Source organism: Pavona decussata, unplaced genomic scaffold (genome assembly GCF_977016875.1).
Source record: "Pavona decussata unplaced genomic scaffold, jaPavDecu1.1 SCAFFOLD_23, whole genome shotgun sequence".
Lineage (NCBI taxonomy): Eukaryota > Metazoa > Cnidaria > Anthozoa > Scleractinia > Agariciidae > Pavona > Pavona decussata.
Window position 1 is genome coordinate 463,707 of NW_028145446.1, and position 23,174 is coordinate 486,880.

General features: G+C 37.9%; 2 protein-coding genes across 3 annotated transcripts; one reads left to right on the top strand and one right to left on the bottom strand.

Moving 5' to 3' along the window:
• Nucleotides 1-1,586: 1,586 nt before the first annotated feature.
• LOC146485953 (2-iminobutanoate/2-iminopropanoate deaminase-like) lies at nucleotides 1,587-9,085 on the bottom strand. Its single transcript, XM_085102683.1, has 7 exons — nucleotides 8,917-9,085; nucleotides 8,310-8,370; nucleotides 6,519-6,563; nucleotides 3,858-3,912; nucleotides 3,460-3,528; nucleotides 3,296-3,351; nucleotides 1,587-1,821 (listed from the first exon to the last, which is right to left on the bottom strand). Exons 1-7 carry the CDS (start codon nucleotides 8,991-8,993, stop codon nucleotides 1,765-1,767), a joined length of 420 nt encoding a protein of 139 aa, XP_084958809.1. The 5' UTR covers nucleotides 8,994-9,085; the 3' UTR covers nucleotides 1,587-1,764.
• A 26-nt stretch (nucleotides 9,086-9,111) lies between these two features.
• LOC146485954 (uncharacterized) lies at nucleotides 9,112-22,931 on the top strand. Of its 2 annotated transcripts, XM_085102679.1 has the most exons (13): nucleotides 9,112-9,244; nucleotides 11,419-11,548; nucleotides 12,927-13,010; nucleotides 13,842-13,927; nucleotides 14,109-14,131; nucleotides 14,571-14,622; nucleotides 15,563-15,654; nucleotides 17,583-17,665; nucleotides 18,399-18,440; nucleotides 19,293-19,434; nucleotides 20,160-20,241; nucleotides 21,228-21,346; nucleotides 22,698-22,931. In XM_085102679.1, exons 1-13 carry the CDS (start codon nucleotides 9,190-9,192, stop codon nucleotides 22,773-22,775), a joined length of 1,068 nt encoding a protein of 355 aa, XP_084958805.1. In that variant the 5' UTR covers nucleotides 9,112-9,189; the 3' UTR covers nucleotides 22,776-22,931. The 2 variants fall into 2 exon arrangements, with proteins under 2 accessions (XP_084958805.1, XP_084958807.1); XM_085102681.1 differs by lacking the exon at nucleotides 18,399-18,440.
• Nucleotides 22,932-23,174: the final 243 nt, after the last annotated feature.

A 23,174-nucleotide genomic window follows, 5' to 3' on the forward strand; every position in this document is an offset into this window, starting at 1 on the left:
ACTTACGCTAACAAGCCTTTCTACAGGTGCCGTGCACGTACAAACGCTCGGTGCAAAATTGACAACTATTTAGGGTAGGGTGGTGTGTCGATCAAGTACTGTAGTGGTAGAAGTGTAGTTTTCTTTGTTAAATGCTAGTTACTAATAAAGATGGGGAAAAAAAAGGACTGTAGTGGTGATGTTAAGTTGAAAAGTATGGATCCCGATGATAATGTACGTCTTCTTCGATGAAAGTACTTTCTTTTTTTCGGATCCGACGATACATAAAGAAAAAATGTGGGATATCTGTGATTAATTAATTTATCAATTTATTTAATATTTCAATTTTTTTGTCATACGCATTTTTCCATCCGCATTTTATTATCCTCATTTTATCATCCGCCATCCGCCATCCGCCGCCATCCGGTCTGCGTTTTACAGAGACCCTTTGCTTCCAGCCGTTTTGGGAGCCCGAGTTCCTTGGGAGGAGGATGATACCGGAGTTCCAAAACGGCTGGAAATCGAGCCTAACATAGCCTCCTTTGCAGACGTTGTTTGTGTCGGTCCCATTCAAACAACGTCTGCAAAGGAGGCCAAGCCTAACAAGTACCGTGCTCCTTGTTGACATACGCGGTTTACTGCACAAAATTTCCAGTGGAAAGGGAAGGTCCATTTCCACCCTGCGAGCAGAGCCTCCTTTTGTCTTTTTCTTGGTCCATTTCATTTCTCACCAACGGAACAACCGGTTTATCCATACAAATGGAAAGCGCGCTCAATAATTGTAATTCATTGAACGTTACAATTTTAACCGTTGAAAGACAAGGAGACACAAATTATAAGGAACAAGGTTTATTTACAAATAACAATTTCCATCATAGTTTACTTGTGGTTACCTGAAGCAAAGAAAAAATTGTTGGATAAGAAGAACGTTGTGCCACCTCTGTGGGCGTACGAAAAGGTAACGGAACGCAAAAAATGGAGCTATAAAGTTGCGGAACAAACACTTTTAAAATTGGCCAACAACTCTCATAGGCCTTTCAACTTCTCTCGCCGGTGCATTCTCGAAGAATTGAATAAACTCGAATTCTCTTAAATCAGGGGCACCCATCGAAAACTAAGTTTGTTTTCCTAAAGAAAATAGTTAAAATGTCGTTTTCTGCCTTCCCACATCATTTCATGGCCTTTTACGAGACAAATTTGTGTAAGCTGTTGGGATTCTTTTAGCTGAAAATTTAAATTGCAGAAAAATTTAGACAACGGAAACTTATTCCGCGAATTTGCGAGCTGCTGTTGAGTTTCGAAAAATGATAGGTGGCCTTTTTGACGACGTATGCGGTATTTGCCCCTCCGAAAATAAAAAAGGATTAGTTTTTCAACGTTGCGAAAGTTTCAGATGACCTTTCGCTAAAGAAAAAGCTAGATATTCTTCACAATTTAGTCCGAATTTCTGAGGCGGATGATGTCTTTCCAAACAGATTTTTACCGAAACGAACCGCCATTAGGTATCCCAGAAGAGTCCACAACTCAAACGCTTTTCACGTCTCTAATGTGCTTTAAACTTTCGATATGTTTACGTGGCAGAAACAAGACAAACTTCAAATTTCAGACAAAGTTTCAGCCCAAAAAGACCAAAAAATTTATTTTATTCTATTCATTTATTATAATTTCACATCTAGGTCATTCACACCATTTATTTTCACGGATCCATTCCAGTGACTTCCATTTTCAAAACAAGCATACAAAACTAGGTTGATTTTAGATCCCTAAGATGTTTGCTCATTGTGTTTACACATCTTTTACCTCTCCAACTATGGCAACAGCTTCAATCTCAACTTTGCCCAACTGTGAATATTAAAAACAATTAACAGATTAACCCTTACAGAAAATGAATGTAAAAAGTTATCACTCTTAGATCCTACAGGGGAAGGTAAAGCCCAAAACTCCTCTCCTTCCCCTCTCTCTGTTTCTATGTGTCACTCCTCACTAACTGGATGCTCCCAGGAACCGCCGCAGTCTAAACTGACGAATGTTAACGATTTTAGTAGAGAGATTTAGCATCGCGTTTACGGCAAACGGCAAACGGCAAACGCCAGGCTGAAATTTTCTCTTTGATGAAAAACAATGAAGCTTTTTTTTGGTTTAAGTTTCTCTCCACCCAGTAGGCGACAGCTATCGAGCAAACACGAAAAAGAGAGAAGTGAGTACGAGAAACACAAGTTTATGCATTTTAGAACAAACAGCGGCTTGACGTTTCCCGTTTGGCGTTAGCCGTAAACGCGAAGCTAAATCTCTCTAGTGTTAGCCTTTCGTCCTTCGGGTTCGCTCTGACGAGGGGCTGACACTCGAAACGTCAGCACTTGAATCTCTTCGCAGTCGCCAAATCACCTTGTTAACTCTGGTGATAAAGCCAAACATTTGTTTCTACTCCGACATCGACGCAGCACCACAGACGAACCCTCTTATCTATTCACAATCTAGTGAGTCTACCCTCCCAGGTAACCGCACACAGGGTACCCAGTTTGGGGAGGAAATATCAGCAAATAAAGAAACATCAACAACATATTGTTTTTAAGCAGCCTGTTGTCATGTTCTAGTTTTCTTCTGCTGGGTCAACCATTACTGTGGGAAACGTGAAATGAAAACATTTCAGCAAGCAACTCATAAAGATTGCATTATTTGCAGGTTATTATCTTACATCCTTGTTTTTGGGACTTTAGGCCTGTTAATTTTGAATAATAATAATAATAATAATAATAATAATAATAATAATAATAATAATGATAATAATAATAATAATAATAATAATAGGTCTTTATTATCCTGCGCAGCAAACGTTTCTGTGGAGTTTTCTGAGCTAAAAAGCCAATTTCCGTATTTTGGATGCGCGCTAAATGAGGCGAGAGTAAAAAAAAATTAAAAAACCCTAACAGAACACCCGTAAGAGCTCTTCCTTACACTCTCATTTAAAAAGCTGTTAGGTTGTTTGTGGAAAATGTTTTGGTATATTTTAATAGGATTCATCTGTCTTTCACAGTGACATTCATGTGTGGGTTGGGTGGGTGGATGAGATAAAAATATAGACTGATAGCAGCTGCCAGTGGCCCCTTTACATGCTGACATCTGCTCTCATCCCACGGAAGAATAAATTATTATTGTTAACCGCAATGATAGTCTATGAGACTACGTGATATGTGCGGTATATAAATATGTTACCATTACCATTTAATAGGATTCCTTTCAAATAATTTGTCAGAAGGATATGCCCAACTAAATTGACGTCAGAGCACAGGTTATACTCCGTTTAACTGTCACCCACCTTGGGAAGATTTGCCACTTGATAAGCTGCCCTGGCAGGCTGATGAGAGGTGAAAACTAACAAAAAAAGTTCAACACATAAGTTAAAATCATCCTGTTGTTAATCTTGACAGTCTACAATATTATTGTGTACTAGAATATATTTAAGTAGCAACTACAACTTACAAGTCTCGTACACTTCATTGACTTTGGCAAAGTCTTGGATATCAGCCAAAAGCACTGTTGTCTTCACAACTGCAACATTAAGCCAAACAAATGTTTAAATAACGATAGAATTTTTCACTAAAATGACAGAAGTTGCTTTGTAATGTTCACGCAATCAAATATTAAGTAAATCAACAGTGTTTATTATCCCTTTTCCTTCAACAGTACATGCAGTTATATCTGGCCAAAAAACATTGCAATGGTGTCACATGTGGATATCTTGAGAGAAAGAGGAGACTATTTGCAGTCTAGAAATTTTGCCAGTTTACTATATCCGCAATTTGACAATCTCAGTTTGAAGGAGCACAAAAGCTAGTAGTCTCTGTAGATTTAATCTTTTATTAATCAATAGTTTGTACCTTTGTCAAATGATGAACCTCCAGCCTCAAGAATATTACCCATATTCGTCAGAGCCTACAAGGATACAAACAAGAATTTTTCATACAAATTTATATGAATGTTGATTTTTATCAAGTGCTTGGTAACATTTAAAAGTTATACCAGTGTTTCCCACTCTGCCAGGTTACTAGCTGGAGTTAACAGTAAATATGGCAGTTCCAGAAAAATCCATATCCACCCCATGGAAGGTCATCGCAAAATTCCTAGGCGGGGCTTACAAAAAACCTTCTGAGGGAGGAGTATGGATATTTTCTGGAGCTGCTAGCCTGCGTAGCTGGCGGTATTGTAGGCGCGCGCGAATTAAAGTTTTGGCGGCGAAGCCGCGAGGAGAATGGGGAGGGGCACTTTGAAATACCGCCTGCACAAAAACCATGGGTTTTTGAATAGTCCGCACACCAGTGTGCGGGAAAAACGGATTGGTCAAGAGAAGTACATACGTCAATCAAATGTTAGATGATCCCTCGTATATTTCCCAAGGGACACTTTGCTTTGCTTATGAGTATGACAAACTATTCGGTAAAAATAACAGCGTGTTTTCTTTGTTCGTTGCATTTGAAGGAGTCGATTCTAAGAAATTCAATGATTTCTTAGGGGTAGAACGGTCCTTGAATAAATTCTTTTTTGCTTGAGGACTCCTGTCCGGCGAAGACACAGACGACGGAAGAAGACGTTTAATCCTTACTTACGTATCTTGATCCGAAGAACAGAGCGGAACTTCCAAATTTCTTTCTAGGCCGGAGCGAATGAACCGGACAAGTTCAACTGCGTTGAATATTTTCCTACCACAAAAGTGACAAACTCGACTCGATAAAACAGTAGACTCCACAATGTTCCGGCCAATTTCTGAGCAAAGTTCTGGCAATGTCTTTCCTTCATGCTTCGCCCGACCGGAAGGTTTAAATGAATTTTCCGTGGAAACGAATTTGGTACTTTTCTGAAAATAACCGAATTTTATCTTCAGATTGACACCACAAAACCTACAAAAGTCGTTAGCGTTTTCCTCTTGGCTTTTTCTTCCTTTAACTGGCTTTGTAGGCATATCTCCCTTCGATGCAAATTCTCCTTTATCCGCCATGCATGCAACAACAACATCAAAGTGTAAGACGATCGCCTTTACGCCTATATTTCGCGCGAAAATTGTTGGTTCTAATTGGTTGGTTTAATTGGGATCAGTTGAGGTCAATGAGGTGATAAAAGTGGGCGGCATTCAAAATACCCAAGTTCTCTGGCAGGCAGTATTTCTCGCGGCTTCGCCGCTCGCTTTTAGCGGCAAAGCCACCAAAACTTTCTTTCGCGCGCGCCTACAATACCGCCAGCTACGCAGCCTATGGAGCAGCACAATCCCAAGTTCAACTTCTTGGCCATGCATTGAAAATAGCCAGCTTCTACGCCCCCCGCCAGTTGTGATTTTTAAACCTGTTACGTTCAATCTGAATTGTTTTTTGAGCTCAACCAAACTAGCACCTTGGTTGTCATCCTCATCATCGTCATCATTGTCATCATCATCATCATCACCATCATTAAAATTGATTACTATTATTACTTGGCATTAGCTGCAATTTCACATAGCATCAAACCATTTTCAGAATGTTTGTCATTAGCTGGCTTTCTGGCACTCACAATAACCAATTTGACAGAGGCATGCAGGAGGGAAATTTCAACTAGGCCATATCATAGTAAGTAATTTTTAATAACCAATAAATGCAATTTGATCTGTTTGGATTCTTAAGCTGAAATAACATATAAGTGGCAGAAATGTTTAGGGAATAGGAACTAATTCACTAAACTTGTAAGCTGCAGGCAAACCCTAGCTTGAGAAAGCTATTGTGTTTCATGAAAACTTAGCTGAATTTCAACTTTTTTGGTAAGTATTATCAAAACAATAGCTCCAATGTGGATAATTTCTTGTTGACCAAGGTACAACTTTAATAGTTTTTGAGGCTCAAACTAGTGGCTCTCAGATTCCAGATTAAATCAGACTTTAAGAGGATGCGTTGTCCAGATGAAGGGGGAAGGGGCACTGAAGCACTGGTAGAAAAGGTCTCAGAGAAAGGAGAAGAGTGAGAAACAAACTTGACCCATATATTAACTCTAAGTTCGAGGATAAATGAAAATAAAATAAAAAAATTAATAAATCACTTTATTTAAGTGTCATTGTATTTAGCATAGAGCAATAATAATCATTGAGGACACTCCAGGTTGAATTGGAAGTTGGAAATGTTGGTTTTTGAGGAGAGGGGCAAACTGGAGTACCCGGAGAAAAACCTCTCCGAGCAAGGACAAGAACCAACAACAAACTCAACCAACATATGATGCCGGGAATCAAACCCGGACCACATTGGTGAGAGAAGAGTGATCTCATTACTGCTGCGCCATCCTTGCTCTCTCACGGCCAACTGGTGGATGGTGGTTCCCCCTCCACTATGCCATGCCTGCTCCCTAAATAATGACACCCACTCTTTGAACAACTGGGGTGTGGCCAGTAGCCTAAAACATGAACTGAGGTATAGACATTGGACTACAAAGCAATATCCACTCCAGAAAATCTGCACACTATTTCTGGCTATGGAGTGGTTTGTGTGATTTGAATATGAAGACAGCATACTTTTAGCTCTTCATACCTGCTTGGTTTGCTCTGCCACATCGTCTGACACGAAATTCATAGTCTACGAGGACAAAATAAAATGACAAAATAAATGACAAAAAAGAGAAGAGTGTACCCATTTTTTTACACTTTATTTTGTAAAACCAAAGTAATCTTTCACGACCCCTTAAAGTGCCTATGAAGCGAAAATTGTCTTTAGGTAGTTATATAATTTACCCTTTCAAACATGCAATTTTAAACTTAGACGTTTGAGATTGCTGAGGTACAAATTGCTGATTTTGTGAGTGCTTAAAGTTGGGCTATTTTGCCCTAACTCAAAAATGGTATTCAAATAGTGCGGCAAAAATGCCAGGTGACAATAACCGCTGAAGTCACATTGAAGAAGAATTGCAATTCATCATGGCGGAAGAGAAGAAAGATAAGCGACAGCGAGGGCGATGTTGCATTGCTGGCATCTGTAACAAAGAGAGTTGCCAGAATCGATCATTCACAGAATTGCTAGACATGCTTTTCTCTTTCTACAATCCTTCTTGGGGGCAAGAACGGAATAACAGTAAACAAACCTTTGGCACCAGCACTCTAAAACTTCGGAATCATATATTTCAAAGTGCAAATTTTATAACTATTCAAAAACAATTTTTGCTTCCTAGGCACTTTAATCAATTATTTGTAGTTTGTTGAGCCTGTTTCAGATTCAACATGTCATGGGTCTGGTTTGTGGAACAAAATGGACGACATTAATATTCACCACTGTTGGTACAAATAAAGGTAGGCAACAAGGGCCAGTTGCATTCCTCTTATTATTTTTTACTTAGGAATGGAACAAGATCCCCCTAGAGATTATGAATAGTCTGATAGGTCATAGGTTTTAATAATATTAGAAACTCTGTTTTGCAATTTTTATTGTAATTTTACTTTTTCCTTGTACTTTTGTCTTTTTTCTTAATTCTTATTGATTATTATAATTATTATTATTATTATTAATAATTATTATTATTATTGTTGTTGTTGTTGTTGTTGTTATTATTATTGACATTGAACTGCAGAAGGGGCCATTTGAGAGATGCGTATTTTGTTTATTTTTTACTTTTCTTTTTATCAAGTGGAACTGATTTTAAAATGCCGAATTTCATTTTTTTTTTAAAACTTCATGACATTTGTTTTTTTTTCTTTTTCTTTACAAAAACATTATGCTTGAAAGCAGTCTCAGTTTTTTTCACAATCGAATATTTAAAAAAAATTATTACTGAAATTTTGCTTGAAAATAGTCTCTTTTTTCATCGAAATGAATTGTAAACAGGTTTTTAATAGCTCATTTTTATATACTTTTAACTTGTAAATAGCAATTTGTCTGGAATATTTTAATAATAATTATTATTATTATTATTACTATTATTATTATTATTATTATTATTATTATTATTATTATTATTATTATTATTATTATTATTATTATTAGCATCTTTGGGTCCTTTTAATTCCCCACTTTCCCACTTTGTATCTTATTTTTAATACTGCTTTGTTGACAGGTCTTGTCTGAAAACCACCTATGGGTGATGGCAATTTCCTGTATAAAGAAAGCAATCTTTGGGGTATACAGCCTGGGCCAATTACATTGGCTGGGGGAATAAATGTTTTATTAAAAAACAACCAGAAAATATTGTAGATCTTGGTGATTTCATTTTGTACAAAGACCAGAAGATGATTTCATATTATCACATGACCGACCAAACCTTAGCCTCCCTCGCAGAAGCTCACGTGACGAGCCAATAATTTCAGAGTGTCTGTGAGGGAGCTGCTCGCTTACCTCAGGGTGCAGCCCAAGTTGTCCAGAAACATACATCGTCTTGTCAGCAATCACAGCTTGGCTAAAAAAATTTAAATGACATAAAGCTTAACATAAGGACCTAGATATAAGAATTAAATCTTTTCACTTGGCAAGCAACGCAAGATCTCAAAAAATGTTACAAGCTTGCAATTGCTTCATTTGCAACCATGCGGTAGAAGCCCAGCTAGCCGAATAAAAAAATCTACATATATACGCCAGGAATTGGCTGAACGCCTTTCGAAGTATGAACAATCTTTCTCACTGTAGCCGTGCTCTGTCTCAAGCAATCAAGCCCTAGAATACAGAACAGTGGAAAGGGGCGCCTCCAAACTCGAAGATCGCAATAAAACCCATCAGGGGTAGAGAGGGGTATGGTATACGTAATCTTTGAAGTTACTTAGCGGTCGATGATTCCAGAAATATTGTACAGTACAGGATATTCCTGCCACGTGTTGGTCTGCAGCCCAGACCAGACACACAAATCTTTCAGACAAATTGCCCCTGATTTTGTTCTGATCGCAAGGTTTCATGGTCACTGAGGTCGTATAGCTTCATGTTCCAGGGTTTCTTGCAATACAGAACTTACTTGTAAGGCCCGATAGCTCTTGGAGCTTTCGGTGTGCTAACGATCTTTCTTATCGTGGCAGCCATACCTCTCAGCATCACTATCAATGACTAATAATGATTCTGTAAAAGAATTACCAGGCTAGTATCCCCCTGGGGAAGATTTTGCAATCGTTAAAGTCCGAAGTGGGGTCAGCGGAGATTTTAATGATCAGTGTCCACGTCATGAAAGACTTCATGAAAGCGAAACAGTGCAGTTGACAGCTCTTAGTACACTGTACCCAGTTGTGTGGCGATGTGCTTGTTCAATTCGTCCTTTTTCGATAAGCTTCACTCTCTCAACGGAAACTGTAAGAAAACTAACGAATTACTTATTTTTATTTAACCTTATGCAAAAATAGAATTCCTCCTATACACTGTAAGTTCTTGTTTTCACGCACTTTCACCCGGGACTTTCACTTTGCAAGCTGAGCTGTAGCTAGACTGTGCTGTTTCCTGTGCACAGTTTAGGCCAGGTTCAGACGCAGTAACAAATACATTTTTACTTTTATATTCTATTATGCGACAAGCTTCGCTGTACCTTGTACAAAAAAAAGTGAACAAGAAGCGAAACCACTGCTAAACAACTGCATATTTACATAAGCTTACATTCAGTTGGTATGGCAAATGAGAGGTCCTCATCTGAACTAGGCCTAAGCCCAGACTAACTGTTCTAACACATCATACAGCCATGAAAAATGTTACCTAAACATCTAGAACACATGGTGCTTAACATTGAAACATTGTTTGTTGATCCAAGAAAATGTTGTATAACAATAATTGAAGAGGTGAGTGGAAAAAAGCCCTAAGTGACATCTGATCTTATGTCAAATTCTCCTTTACTCATACAAGGAAGAACAAGGTAATTTGCTAGGAGAATTAAGCAGTCAATCAGATGTCACTTAAGGCTTTTTTTCACGCACCCCTTCAATTATTAAAAACTGTTTCATTGTATAATCTAATAATGCAATTCAAACGATTTGATTGGCTTAGCGGCCATGGTATATGAGCCATTATACCATGCCCGAGAAATAGAGACCGTTAAATTGTCTACTTAATGTTCTTGCAAAGCGAAATCAGCAAAATCTAGGAATATTTCTTGATTGCTTTTAATAAAACAATTATTCCACTCAAGCTTGTTGGATATGGGAGGATTATCTCATATCTATCTATCATCTCATATCCAATGCGCGCTCGTGGAATAATTGTTAATTAGCAAAAATTGAATCATTGTATAATGCAATTCAAGGGATTTGATTGGCTTAGCGGCCATGGTATATGAGCCATTATACCATGGCCGAGAAATGGCGACCATTAAATTGTCTGCTGGTTATTCTTGCACAGCAAAACCAGTAAGATCTAGCAATATTACTTGATTGTTTTTACTAAAACAATTATTCCACTTACGCTTGTTGGATATGAGATGATTATAGCCAACTCGGCGCTACGCGCCTCGTTGGCTATCTATCATCTCACATCCAACGCGTGCTCGTGGAATAATTGTTAATTATTTTAGAACATTACATGTAAGCGGGGCCTTGGTTTGACCACTTGTCCATCTAAGTGCTGAAGTATTTCTTTTTGTGATTGTCTAAACTTTCAACCTGTTATGTAATTATCACCACTAATACCATGGGAAAGGTAGGGGAGGCTAAAATAGAGCTTTTACAAAACTTACTGTGATGAAATAATGTGCCTTATTTGAAACTTTGATATCACCCCCACCCCGGGGCATTGAACTTTTGAAGATTGGCTTGTTTAAATTCCCACCTCCTGTGGCCAAAAAGCTGTAAGTTCAAATGCCCTGCCCTAAAGCACAGGCTGTCTAAGCTCATGATGGGAAAATCATGACTCTTGCCTGACAGCATATTTGGACGTGTTGTGTTACAACAGTTTGAATTATAAGGATTTGTATGGGAATAATGCAATGGATTTGTATAAAATAGTAGAACTTAATTATACAAATCCTTTGCATTCCCATACAAATCCTTATAATTCAACTGTCGTAACAATTAACACCTCCAAATATGCTGTCAGGCAAGAGTCACGTTCCTCCCATCTTGAGCTTAGACAACTTGTGCCCTAAAAGTGAGCAAATACCTCTCCATAATGACAAATTTTCAACTTTAATCAATTGATCAGTGTTCATGTTTTGCAAACAGAGATACATTTAATTACACCTTCAAAAACTGTTTTAAAGCCCCTTTGGAGAAAGTTATTTGCTCGCAAAGGTGAAATCCTGTCCTTGGAAAACTCTTTAACTCCCAAATCACAAAGAAACCCATGCACGGATTCCACCGGACCAAATACCTGAATCAAATTCCCCACTCCCTGGGCAAGGTACACAGTCAAATACCTGGGGTATCCTGGTTTGGGGGGAGGCGGTGGAGATGTTGAAGGTTCAAATTGGTTGGTGCATAATTTATTTGTAGACATTTAGGAAATATGATATTGTGTATTCATATTTTTCATATTTTGTGTGCAGGTACCGGCAGTAATTCATCCGGTAATTTTACTGTTGAAAAACTCAACCATCCAGTGACTTCATTTATTTACATCACGATTGCTACCCTTTGTATTGTATTCAGCCTGCTGACACACTACAGATACAATAGGTAAAACTTGAGTGGTTGATGCAGTAATGGATTTGGTTTAATTAGTTAACTTGATAATGCAAGTTGGCACAGTTACAACAATTAAGGTACATGTGCATTTTACTTCTTTAGTTCAACATATATATTGCAGAATTGAATACCGTAATACATTAACTAAAGTATATTCAAATTTTGGTAATGGAATTATACCAAGAAAGATTGTAAAATTATTCGCCAAGCATGCAGTCATGCTGAGAAATTGGTTTATATGACCTTTCCAATGTTAATTTGATCAAAATTCAGAAATAATGAAACTATAAAATAATGATGATAGTTTGACAGATGTCTTGTAGTTTTGACTTATTAGTAACTATAGATAAAAAAAACTACTCTCCAGTGTTGTAGTAATATGACGTAAGAGTAATCCTAATGCATGTCATTTGGGAGTGGTTTAATAAAGAGAAAGACCTAATACAGCTTAATATGTAGTTCCAAAAAAAAAGTACACACCCACTCCATGGAAGATCATCAGAAATTCCTAGGGGGAGGGGAGTCTTGAAAGCCAAAATTTAAGAAGCAAAGTATGAAGCTAAACTGGAATTTCCTGTGGGGAGGGGAGTGCAAAACAAAAAAACATCTGTTGGGGGGGGGGGGGAGGATGGATATTTCCTGGAACTGTACAATACCACTTACCCCACCCGGGGAGGCACTAAAGGTGGCAACCATCTCTTGCCATCCCTCTTGATCTTTTGCTTCCTTCCCAGCTTGCCCAACGTGAGACCCATCTCTCTCAGTTGGGATTCCACAGTTCTCTGCCATATTGTTTTTGGCCTCCCCAGATTTTTTTACCCAGGGGTGTCCACCCTGGGCTTTGCACTGTATATGTTCCTAGGGCATTCTTAGAACATAGCCAAGTCATCTGTTCCAGCACACCTTTATCTCCAAAACTACACCGTGACAGTCTATATAATAATATAAATTTATTAAAAACTGAATCATTGTATAATGGAATTTGAGGGATTTGATTGGTTGAGCGGCCATGGTATATGAGCCATTATACCATGGCCGAGATATGGTGGCCATTAAATTGTCTGCTGGTTCTTCTCTCACAGCGAAATCAGTAAGATCTAACAATATTTCTTGATTGTTTTAAATAAAACAATTATTCCACTTGCGCTTGTTGGATATGAGATGATTATAAGCCAACTCGGCGCTACGCGCCTTGTTGGCTATCTATCACCTCATATCCAACGCGCGCTCGTGGTATAATTGTTAAATATACAACATTGGAAACCGTCTGTGGTTGACATGGCATTCCTCTCTAAATGCCATGAATTTATTTCTAGTTTAATCATTGATTTTTTATTGACTAAAAAAAGCCATTCTTTTTATTTTTCAGTGTCACAGTTTTAAATCTGACAGTTCGAAACCATGTCATCTCCAACTATCCATGGATTGCCTACTTCACGGTTTTGTCCATGAGGTCAGAAATTTTAACCCTTTAACCCTTAAATATCAAAGAGCAAATTCTCCTATCTTGTCCCCATACTTTCCTTCGAAATAAAGTACTAGGAATAAATTACGAAAATATCAAGGAAATTCACCTTGGGTGATCATATCCTTGATTCTCATGACCTCAGGGGTTGAATAAGCATTAATATTACAAGGAGAAATTTGATGCTGATCACTGTTAGGGCTTAACCCTCTCACTCCCAAGAGTGCCATATGGTACAAAAAGTCATTACGTGCCCAATATTGGATCAATTTGTATCAAATTTGGACACCAAACAGATCTTGGAGAGATCTGCACAATGGAAGCATAAAATCTTACCCCCCTCCTACATAGGACATGATTAACCACCCCTCCATTTGTTGTAACTTTTTCCTCTTACACTTTAAAGACCAAGTCACCATTTGACAAGAAACTATGTGCTGAGATCTGCAAATTAAGCGATAGTTTAGGGGTATACCCAGTGTATACGAGGAGTGAGATGTATTTTAAGGTTTATATTTTCTTGTTTTAAACACTTTTCATTCTCTTCTGTTACTTCCTTTGTCTTAGCTGGAATGATTTATACAATGCCCCAGATAAAACCTTTTAATTGGTGTATTACAGTTGGTGTAGGGGTTCACAGTTGCCGTTTTACAAAAATACGACATTTCCCATGGGAGTGAAATATATTTGTTGATTTTCTAGTATGTAATGCCACCTTGAGTTTGTTACACATTTCTTATCTAATAACTGCAGTGTTTGTAATTATTGAAGAATGTGTAGCACAACTGAAGATGTTGTTGTTGTTGTTTTTTTTTTCAGATCAGTTGTGGGCTCTGTGATCTATGGGTGGACAAGTGCACATGATACTAAACACCCCACAAGGCTGACAGTATATTTTATAGCAGGTACATATGCAAAATATTATAGTTTCAACAGCTGTTTTATTGACATTAACATATTTATTCTGCAAACTGGTTTCCATATGCTTTATTAGTGACTGTTAAGATCATATAACACTAAATATTTAGTTTTGTTTAATCATTACTTTTAACACTCACTTCGTTTTCCCATAATCTTTACTTTAAGATGGAGCATTGAAGTCCTTAGAGGTATGATCATAATTAAATTTTGGACATGGAATATATGAAAATATGTATTTTGGAATGATTTGAAGAGGAAGATATTTAGAAAAAATTTCGTTCGAGAAATTTAAATTATTTTATAATCTTGTGTTTTTTTTCCGAGTATGCCTGTGTCATTTACTGATCAATACACCATTCTCATTTATTCACCAGGTTTAATATTCCATCACATTATTTCCATTGCGCATTTGCCACACATTGACATTCCAATCGATGTTTGTCCTATAAACGTAGTTTAATGGCCATAACTCCCACGAGTCTCCTGTAGCTCAGTGTTAGAGCATCCAAACTAGTAATCGGAAGGTCTACGGTTCAACTCCTGATAGGAGCACTCAGATTTTTTCCGAGTATGCCAGTATCATTTACTGATTAATACATTATTCTCAATCTTGTAAATTGTTTGTAGGTTTTGTGTCTATCATGGGCTTTATATCATCAAAGGATGCACAGATCAGCAGGTAAATGAATGGGTGCCTGGAGAAAAAGCCCTAACTGACTTCTTATCAATCACTAGATTCTCCTTCCAAGTTGCCTTGTATTTGCTTGTGAAACAAAAGGAGAATTTGACCTTATATCAAAAGTCGCTTAGGGCCTTATTCTGTGCTACCCTTCAAAATCATCTTTAGATGTTAACCTAATTGACATGTAAAACTTTATTTTTAACCAGCAACTTCTGTTTAGCTCATTAATCTTGCTGCACCATCAATGATTGCACCCACTGTACAAGTTAACGTCTTTATATTTGACAAATGACAATAATTAAACTTAAAGATTTGATACAAGAATGGTTCATTTGTTTGTGTTTGAAAAGTATCTATATGGGATCATCTCCTCAATGTCCTCCATATATTTCCTATGCTACTAGTTAGGAGATTTTGTCTAAAGTCATAATTTTTATCTTTAGTGATTATTTTCTTTATTCTCCTGACTTTATTGTTTAATAGAGCAGAGATATTGTAAGGAAAAATGTCTGGGATGTTGGTCACCACTGGGGTTTAAAGGGTTAATGCTCAGCATGAAACAATCAGACTGTCATGTCCCATGGGCACAAGGTGACTTTTGCACACAATGTACTTTCTAATGCTTCAGTTAAGCACAGCTATGTAAGAGTTGTTTAACTAACTTATGATAGTATGACACATGATTGTGTTCTACATAGAAAGAACGCACCCCTAATGCAGATATTTGGAGGCTAGATTGTATGGGACAATGTTGATTGCTGTGAATGAATGGTTATTGGGATGCATATCTGGCATCCCACACAGATTTTGCAGGGGCAGATGACATCATCACCAACTTGCCAAAGGAGAGAGACCCTAGAATTGAGATCATCGAATACACTCCCTAATCTTTGATTGTTACAAGTTTCATTAAAATAGCATTTCATTTTCTTATTAGGTTTTTTACAACAAGAGATAAACAGTTTGAATGCAGAAGAGTTTAGTTCATCTGGATCTGAGCGTACATCAGTCACATCAGCAGCTACTGAGGTGAATACTCATCCAGGGAATCAACCTCACACAAAATCTGTCATTGTAAAGCTTTAAGAAAGGAAGATGGTTGAAACACTCACCAGAATTAGTGCCAGTCATATTTATAAGTAAATCTAAATGCCTTTTCATGAGGCCTGTCCAATTTCCTACTATGAGACCGTTAAGACGGTGGTGAGAAATTGACAAGCAATAATTAAAATAGGACACAACAACAAAATTATTGGGTTTCGACAAAACGCGGACCCCCGGGTCAGCTGACCCCCTACTGACCCTCAACTGACCCCCTCAAAAACTCTCAGGGAAAGACAAAAAATGTTAAATTAAAGTTATAAACCAACCTGAAATTTCCAAGATGATGGAATGCAACACAAATCATGAGGGACGGATACACCTGTTCCTTACCATAAACCAGCATAAACTAACGTTCCGATGCACCCAGTTCTCGTTGTGACCAAAATAGTTTGAAAGGGCTTTATCATCATGAAGTTGACAACCATTCAAGCTGCCAAAAGCGCCGCTAGACAGAAGATTTTTGAATTTATCAAACAAAGAATCGAGCATCTGTTCGAAAAAAAAATCCCAGTTCCACTAGGTAACTTTTAAAAAAACTTCAGTAACCTTCAAAAGCCGATGATTGAAACATGTTCGAAAGTCAATTCTCTGACAGGAACGAATTGTTTTCGATTCTTAATTGCATTACAAGGAGGCCAGGTGAACTGTGGCAGTCGGACAAAAGTACAACAAGGTCAAACAATCCGTCGTTTTGGGAAAGGGATTATAGACTAGCTGTAGCACATGATTTCAGGAAAATGCGTTGGGTAATTTTGTGTGGTTTTTTGTTATAAGCCATTTCTAATACTTTTAGTTTATGTGTCATTTGACCACAAATGTGTAGATGTAAACGCTAAATAACAGGAAAATGCAAAGTAAGAAACGGTTAACAGCAGCCTTGCATGCGCAGGGCTCTCTCTTGATTTCCATTCGCAGCAGTGAGACGACTTAGTTCCCTAAAAAAGTAGGAAAATGAGGGCTGTAAAAAATTTACGGGGAAATTTTGAAAAATAAATACAGTAAATAAATCAAAATAAACTACTCACCCAACATCGCCAGCGAGTGAATCCGTCAGCGCGGGAATAGCGAACCAGAGCGGGACCTGGAATCTATTTCTGCTGTATTTTACCGTGGGAATTCGGTCTCCAGATGTTGTTTCGTGACAACAGTCAACAGTCAAACGTGGTAACTAACTCGTCATTTGCGCTGTTTCATCTTGCAGGTTAACTTTATAACTTTAATTTCACATTTTTTTGTTTTTTGCTGTGATTTTTTGAAGGGGTCAGTTAGGGGGGTCAGTAGGGGGTCAGCTGTCCCGGGGGTCATCGTTTTGTCGAAACCCAAAATTATTAAAGACAAACCTTTGTGCCAAAAGACAAAATATTCTTAAGTCTAGAAACAAACTTGAGTGGCCTACCTTCTTTGAAATTGCCAGCTCTTTTGCATGTTAACAACATATTTGCCTTTCTGAACGTGAAATGAAAGGGACAAAATGTCAGACAAAGATTCCTAGAGGGAATCAAAAGCTTGTATTTGAACATAAATTTTTGATCCTGAAAACAAAACCTTTTTGTTTGATGAAATGAATTAGTTTTTCACTATTAAGAAATTTTGACATTTTGTTGAAGAAAAGTGCAAATTATCTTTAAGGCTGAATCCAAAGTTCTGAGGCAATTAAGGACATCCAAACAGATGTCCACTGCAAGAGACGGTTGGGTGCAGCTGAGTCTGTGTACCAATCATACTGACCCACCCAACAACAAAAAATACTTTCTTAGGCTTATTAGTTTTACTTGAAAGTGTTAAAACAAGAAACGTTGGAACCACCAGTAATGAAAATACTTTTTACTCTTTTGGATTTTTTTCTTGTGTAGAGAATTAAAAACAGCAGAGCTGGAGCCCTTTTTGTGGGACAGTTTATCTTGACAATGTTGTTTATGACATTACTGGAGGAACTGTAAGTACATAATGTACCTCATACAGTGCTGCCATTACAGAGATTTAGAATTGCATTTATGGCAATTGGCAAACATTAGATTCGCGTTAATGGTGGTACATAGTTGAGAATGGTGCAAAATAATTCTGGTTTTGATGCTAACGCAAAACTACTCAATTTTACTGAGAAGCTGAAAACACCGAGCGGCAAATATAAGGTTAACATGGTCATGTGGCCATTTTTGTCATTTTTTGGTCAGTTTTTGGTAAACGTAGTTCTGAATCTCTCTATTAAGTTTTCAGCCACACGTTTCATTGACCACCGCCCAGTTAGCTCATTTGGTAGAGCACCTGACTGCTGAGTGGGAGGTCACGGGTTCAAACCCTGGTTGTACCAACACTCAGGCCCATGGGGGGTACTCCAGATTTCAAGTGACAGGGATGATCAAATGGGGGCAAAAATTAAAACCCCCCAAAATCCCTGGACCAAAAATTAACCCCCAAAAAATCCCATGCCGAATTTCTGAGCAACACATTACACAGCCTAAATTACACAGTACCAGGAACAACGCTAAACATTATTTCAGATTTTCTTGTTACATTGTCGAGTATATGACAAATAGAAAACTTCATCAATTATCCGGGAGATTACAGACATAAATCTGGTGACCAGAAGATACGGCTCAAAATCTGGAGATTACAAACATCTTGGCTATGTTTTGCAGAAATTAAAATGGCCCTTTTATATTTCACAGGTATGAAACTGGGTATTTCACTGGCAAGTCTCAAGGGAAGAGGTGGGCATTTTTCACACAAACTTGAATGATTAACCCCATATACAATGGGCTTGTTTTTCGTCTTTTCGGGGGTTGGGATTCCCAAACCATCCCCCTCCCCCCCACCATAAATCTGTGACTATTCAACTATTAAAGCTTTGACAATGGCACTTGGAATATTGATAGTATGTCCAAAGATGTTTCCTTTGAGGTCTGCACTGAGACATGATGATGTCATATTGTACATGGTAATTGCATCATGATTGCCAATAATTATTGGTGGCCATCTTGGATTTCTGGATTTCCCTAAAACTCCAGGAAAGTGCCAAAATTTAATGAAAAATAATGAAAACTAATAAAGGAACAACAATAATATGTGCAAAACATATGAAAGTTACTGTAAGAAAATTAAGTTTTCCTCATTTAAAAATTGGATTTTCCATTCTCTGTAAAAACATCCTGTTAAAAATTAGTTGCCATGGAAACATCAAAGTCAGTGATCTCTAACTAACCACACCAAATTGTTCCCAGTCACAGTTCTGAAAAATCGCTACCTAAAGTTAATGGTGTTTGCACAAATCTTAAAAGGTTATTGAGGTTCAAAGTCACCACGGGCAGAATTCCCCAATCCCCCCCCCCCCCCTTCTCCAGTCTAGGTGGGGTTGACTTTTGACATCCCAAAAGGTGTTGCCATGTTTGTTATATACTGCTTTTTAGGTGAATAGATGTACGTAAATGTAAAGGATAGAGCAAGGATTCTCAACAAACCCTTTTGGACTTCAAATTGGGAGAGCCCCAGTTAATATATTTTTTTTACAACGCGTTAAAACACAGTATACGACTTGTAAATGTACTTTTCTTACAATTTTCCAGAAATGAGCTCAATAAGCATGAGCCTCAGATATTCTATTGGATTTACATGGGCTTTTTGTGGACTCAGTGCATCAGTACAGTTGTCTTGGCTGCTTTTATTGCTGCAAATAAAAACGAAGATGGTCCAACATTTATGGTGAAGGTAAGGCATCCTATTTGAGCATCATGGGTTGGGCTTTTGTCAAAGAGCTGTTTTCAATAAATTGAATATTGAAAGTAATTTGCAGTTGCCTTGGTTTTCAATTTCTATGCTTTGTGATTGGTTAACTGCAAAACTTGCACCAATTTCTCAACCATTGAGAAGCAAAACCAAAACCAATGTTGGCATACTCTCATACATTTCTTCACCCTTGCATGTATTTGCTTTAAACTCTATTGGCTCATTATAATGTACGTTTGCATCTTCCTGTGATATTTAGTTCATAGAAATTACTTTGGTTTTGGTTTTAGACAGTCATTAGAAACTGCTCTATCAAGACGTATTTGTTTTCCTTAATTGTATAGGAAATACTAGACAAATCTGAATTTTAATCTTGGCAAATGGTAAATTAAAGACTTTACAAGATGAAGAGACTAGCACTGTTAACTCTGCAAGCCTGGTACTTTAATCCATGCTTTGTTAAATGCAAGCCCAATATCTTCAGAACTGTGAGTTAAAAAATCATATCTCCTAACAAGCGCTTTTCAGGACTTTGAGACTTGCATTGCATGGGAAAATATTAAATCATGACCACAAATGAAGTCATGCCAACTGCCCAGGGGAGCAGATTACCAGTAAAATAACTTGTATACTTACATCTTGCTTTACAAGGGGAGGACTCTAGCTTTTATGCTACCATTTTGTTTTTATTTTTCTCCTTGACTCAGTTGCTGGTTGTTGTCGGAGTGGTACTGACATTACCAGGAGATATTCCTTCATACATCTGGTCAGACTGTATACATTGCAAGTGTAAGTATCAGCTATTTAATTGCACAGTGCAAAGCAGTGATAAAACATTTACAATCAATTCACGTCACGCGTGACCGGTTTTTTTTTTTCTTTTTTTTTTTTAATTTGAACGGAATTTTGAAGTTTACATGTCAGTTTTGAACATCGCTAACAAGATTTCAGAGCTCCCGTAGAAATTTCCCTAGTTTATTGACGGTGTAAAGCTATGAATTTTTCTTTATATTACAGCATTAAGTATTTCAAGAATGACAATTGTTCCGCAAGTATTTTGAATCTTTTTTTCTGCTAATGCGTCTTTTTCGGAAAGATTTCCAGAGAAATGTTCCACATTCCATTCACATGTCGGACATAGCAAAGAGAAATAAGAATGTTCATTTCATTCTCGGAAATACTGGTCACGCGTGACGTGAATTGACTGTAAAAAACGTGTCCTGAAGGAAATAAAGGACGCCAGTGAATCTAAGCTAAAACAACAAAATGCGATCTGAAAATTAAATGCACTCTTGGTTGGTTATGCACCGAGCCCTTCAATTGTTCTATGTGAATGTATTGGACATGGGATTGATACTAGATAGCCAATGGGGCCTGTAGTACTGCATTGGCTATAATCAGCCCATATCTAACTAGTGTGAGGGGAATAACTGTTTAAAATAACAAGAAATACTGCTACGTCTTCATGATTTCATTTTGCAAGAAATAAAGGAAGATGGTTACTATTTCCTGAACACTGTATAATGGCTGATATTCCATAGCCGCTGAGCCAATCAAAACTCTGGAATGGCATTATTCATTGATGCAGGTTTTAATAACTTCAGATATTTCCTAGTTTTAGTTGAGGCATATTGCATCATGTGATCCATTTCAACCAATCATTTGCAAGCAAAAATATTTGATGGATTACAACAAATGTTAAATCACAGCTGGAGGAAGCATAATTGACAATAAAATTATAGCTGCATTAATTTCTCTGAAATTTTTATTTCTAGGTTTTCCACAGCACAAATCGTACTGGTTGACAGCATATGATTTTGCATTATTCTTCTCGATTCCTTCTGTTATTATTTTCTTCATCGTCTTAAGGACAGAGTTTCTTAGACTGGATCAGGTAAGAGTGATGCAGCTTCCAGAAACGAACTGTTGTGGTTCTAACATTTGAGTCTGCAAACAAACTCCTAAGGTGTGGTTCTGACAGTGAAGGTTCCAGTGGTGCTCCTTCTTATGTTGTACAAGATGGTTCTATCATTAGGTCTCTGCAAGAAATTAGGTTAGGTTAGATGGTTTATTTCAAAATCACATTGCAGCAAAAAGCAATTTTACAATAAAACCATTGATGGCAAAGAACTTGAAGTGGTCAAGAGTGCGAAGTTATTAGGGTTAGCAATAAGTGATAACCTGACCTGGAACGCCCGTGTGAAAGAGGTAGTAAGGAAAGCTAGCAAAAAATTATATTTTCTAGTCCAGCTTAAAAGAGCTCAATTACCTCCTTCAGCAAGTTTACTTCTGTTTTACAAATCGTGCGTTCCATCTTCTGTAGACTACGCTGTGCCAGTTTTCTACAATTCGCTGCCGCAGTACTTAAAAAACGAGCTCGTGCGCATCCAAAAAAGGGCGCTTTCAATAATCTTGCCCAGCCTGAGCTATAGCAGTGCTTGCACTTTTTTGGGCAAATTCTAGAGTCATGAGATTCTTTTAAGTTAAAGCTATGAAGCGGTACTTTTCAGTGATGCTTTTCATTGTGGTGTACAAAATGGCTTCTTCCAACTTTTGAATTGGCTGATGAAATCCTAACATATGACATCCGTCTATCAATCCATCAATCAATCAATCAATCAATCAATCAATCAATCAATCAATCAATCAATCAATCAATCAGCTAGCCCAGTCAGTCAGTCAGTCAGTCAGTCAGTCAGTCAGTCAGCCAGCCAGTCAATCAGTCCGTCAGTCAGTAGTCAGTCAAGTCAGTCAGTCAGTCAGTCAGTCAGTCAGTCAGTCAGTCAGTCAGTCAGTCAGTCAGTCAGTCAGTCAGTCAGTCAGTCAGTCAGTCAGTCAGTCAGTTAGTCAACAAAACCCCAAAATGTAACAGTAATCTGTGCAGTACCTGCTTGTCCAATGAGTCAGTGGTGTCAAAAACAGACTTTTCTGGTTGTTCAAGAGAGAGCAGTTTTGAATTGAGTGTCGTAAAACCAGAAGCACTCTAATTACTCTGTTCCAACCACAACGCGATGAACCAATCAGAATTCGAAGCAAAAACATGTAACCGGCGCCAAGCGCGGGAAAACGCATGCTAGCAAGTCACGATTGGTTTGGGTTTTGCGTCTCATTGGTTAAGAAAGTGGCTTGAGTCTTGCTGACCAATCAAAGAGTATAGTAAAGCAAACGCGAATTACTTTCGACACTCAATTCAAAACCGTTCTTTATTTTATCAACTTAATTCCTTATCCTTGTTTTATTTTCAGGAAGTACAATACAGTGTTATTGGGGGAGAGGTGGACTCATTGTTTTCTGTGCACTCACAGACAATAGCTGAAAGTTAAGATATTGAACTTGAAATTTTATCGAGAACTATCAAATATTCTTTACGATAATTTATGGTTCAATTCTAGCTGTCACCATGCCTCCCCGGGCACACCCCCGAGAAAATCCGGCCCCTCTGGGAAATTGTCTCTTTTTGTGTGCGCGCGGGGTTAGGGGGGGGGGGGGGGGTGGAGGGAGGGGGGAATAGAACGTCAAGAAAAAGAGAGGCAAATCCCCGTCCCTGTTGGTATGCTTGGGGGGGGGGGGGGGTGGTAACAGCTAGAATTGAACCATACATAAATATCAGTAAACAATACTCATTTCATCTGTAGTTAGTTTGAAGATTATATTAAATTATTATCCAACTCCACTAATCACTGTTCGAATGACGCGTAAGACGACTACAGATCTGTTGCACA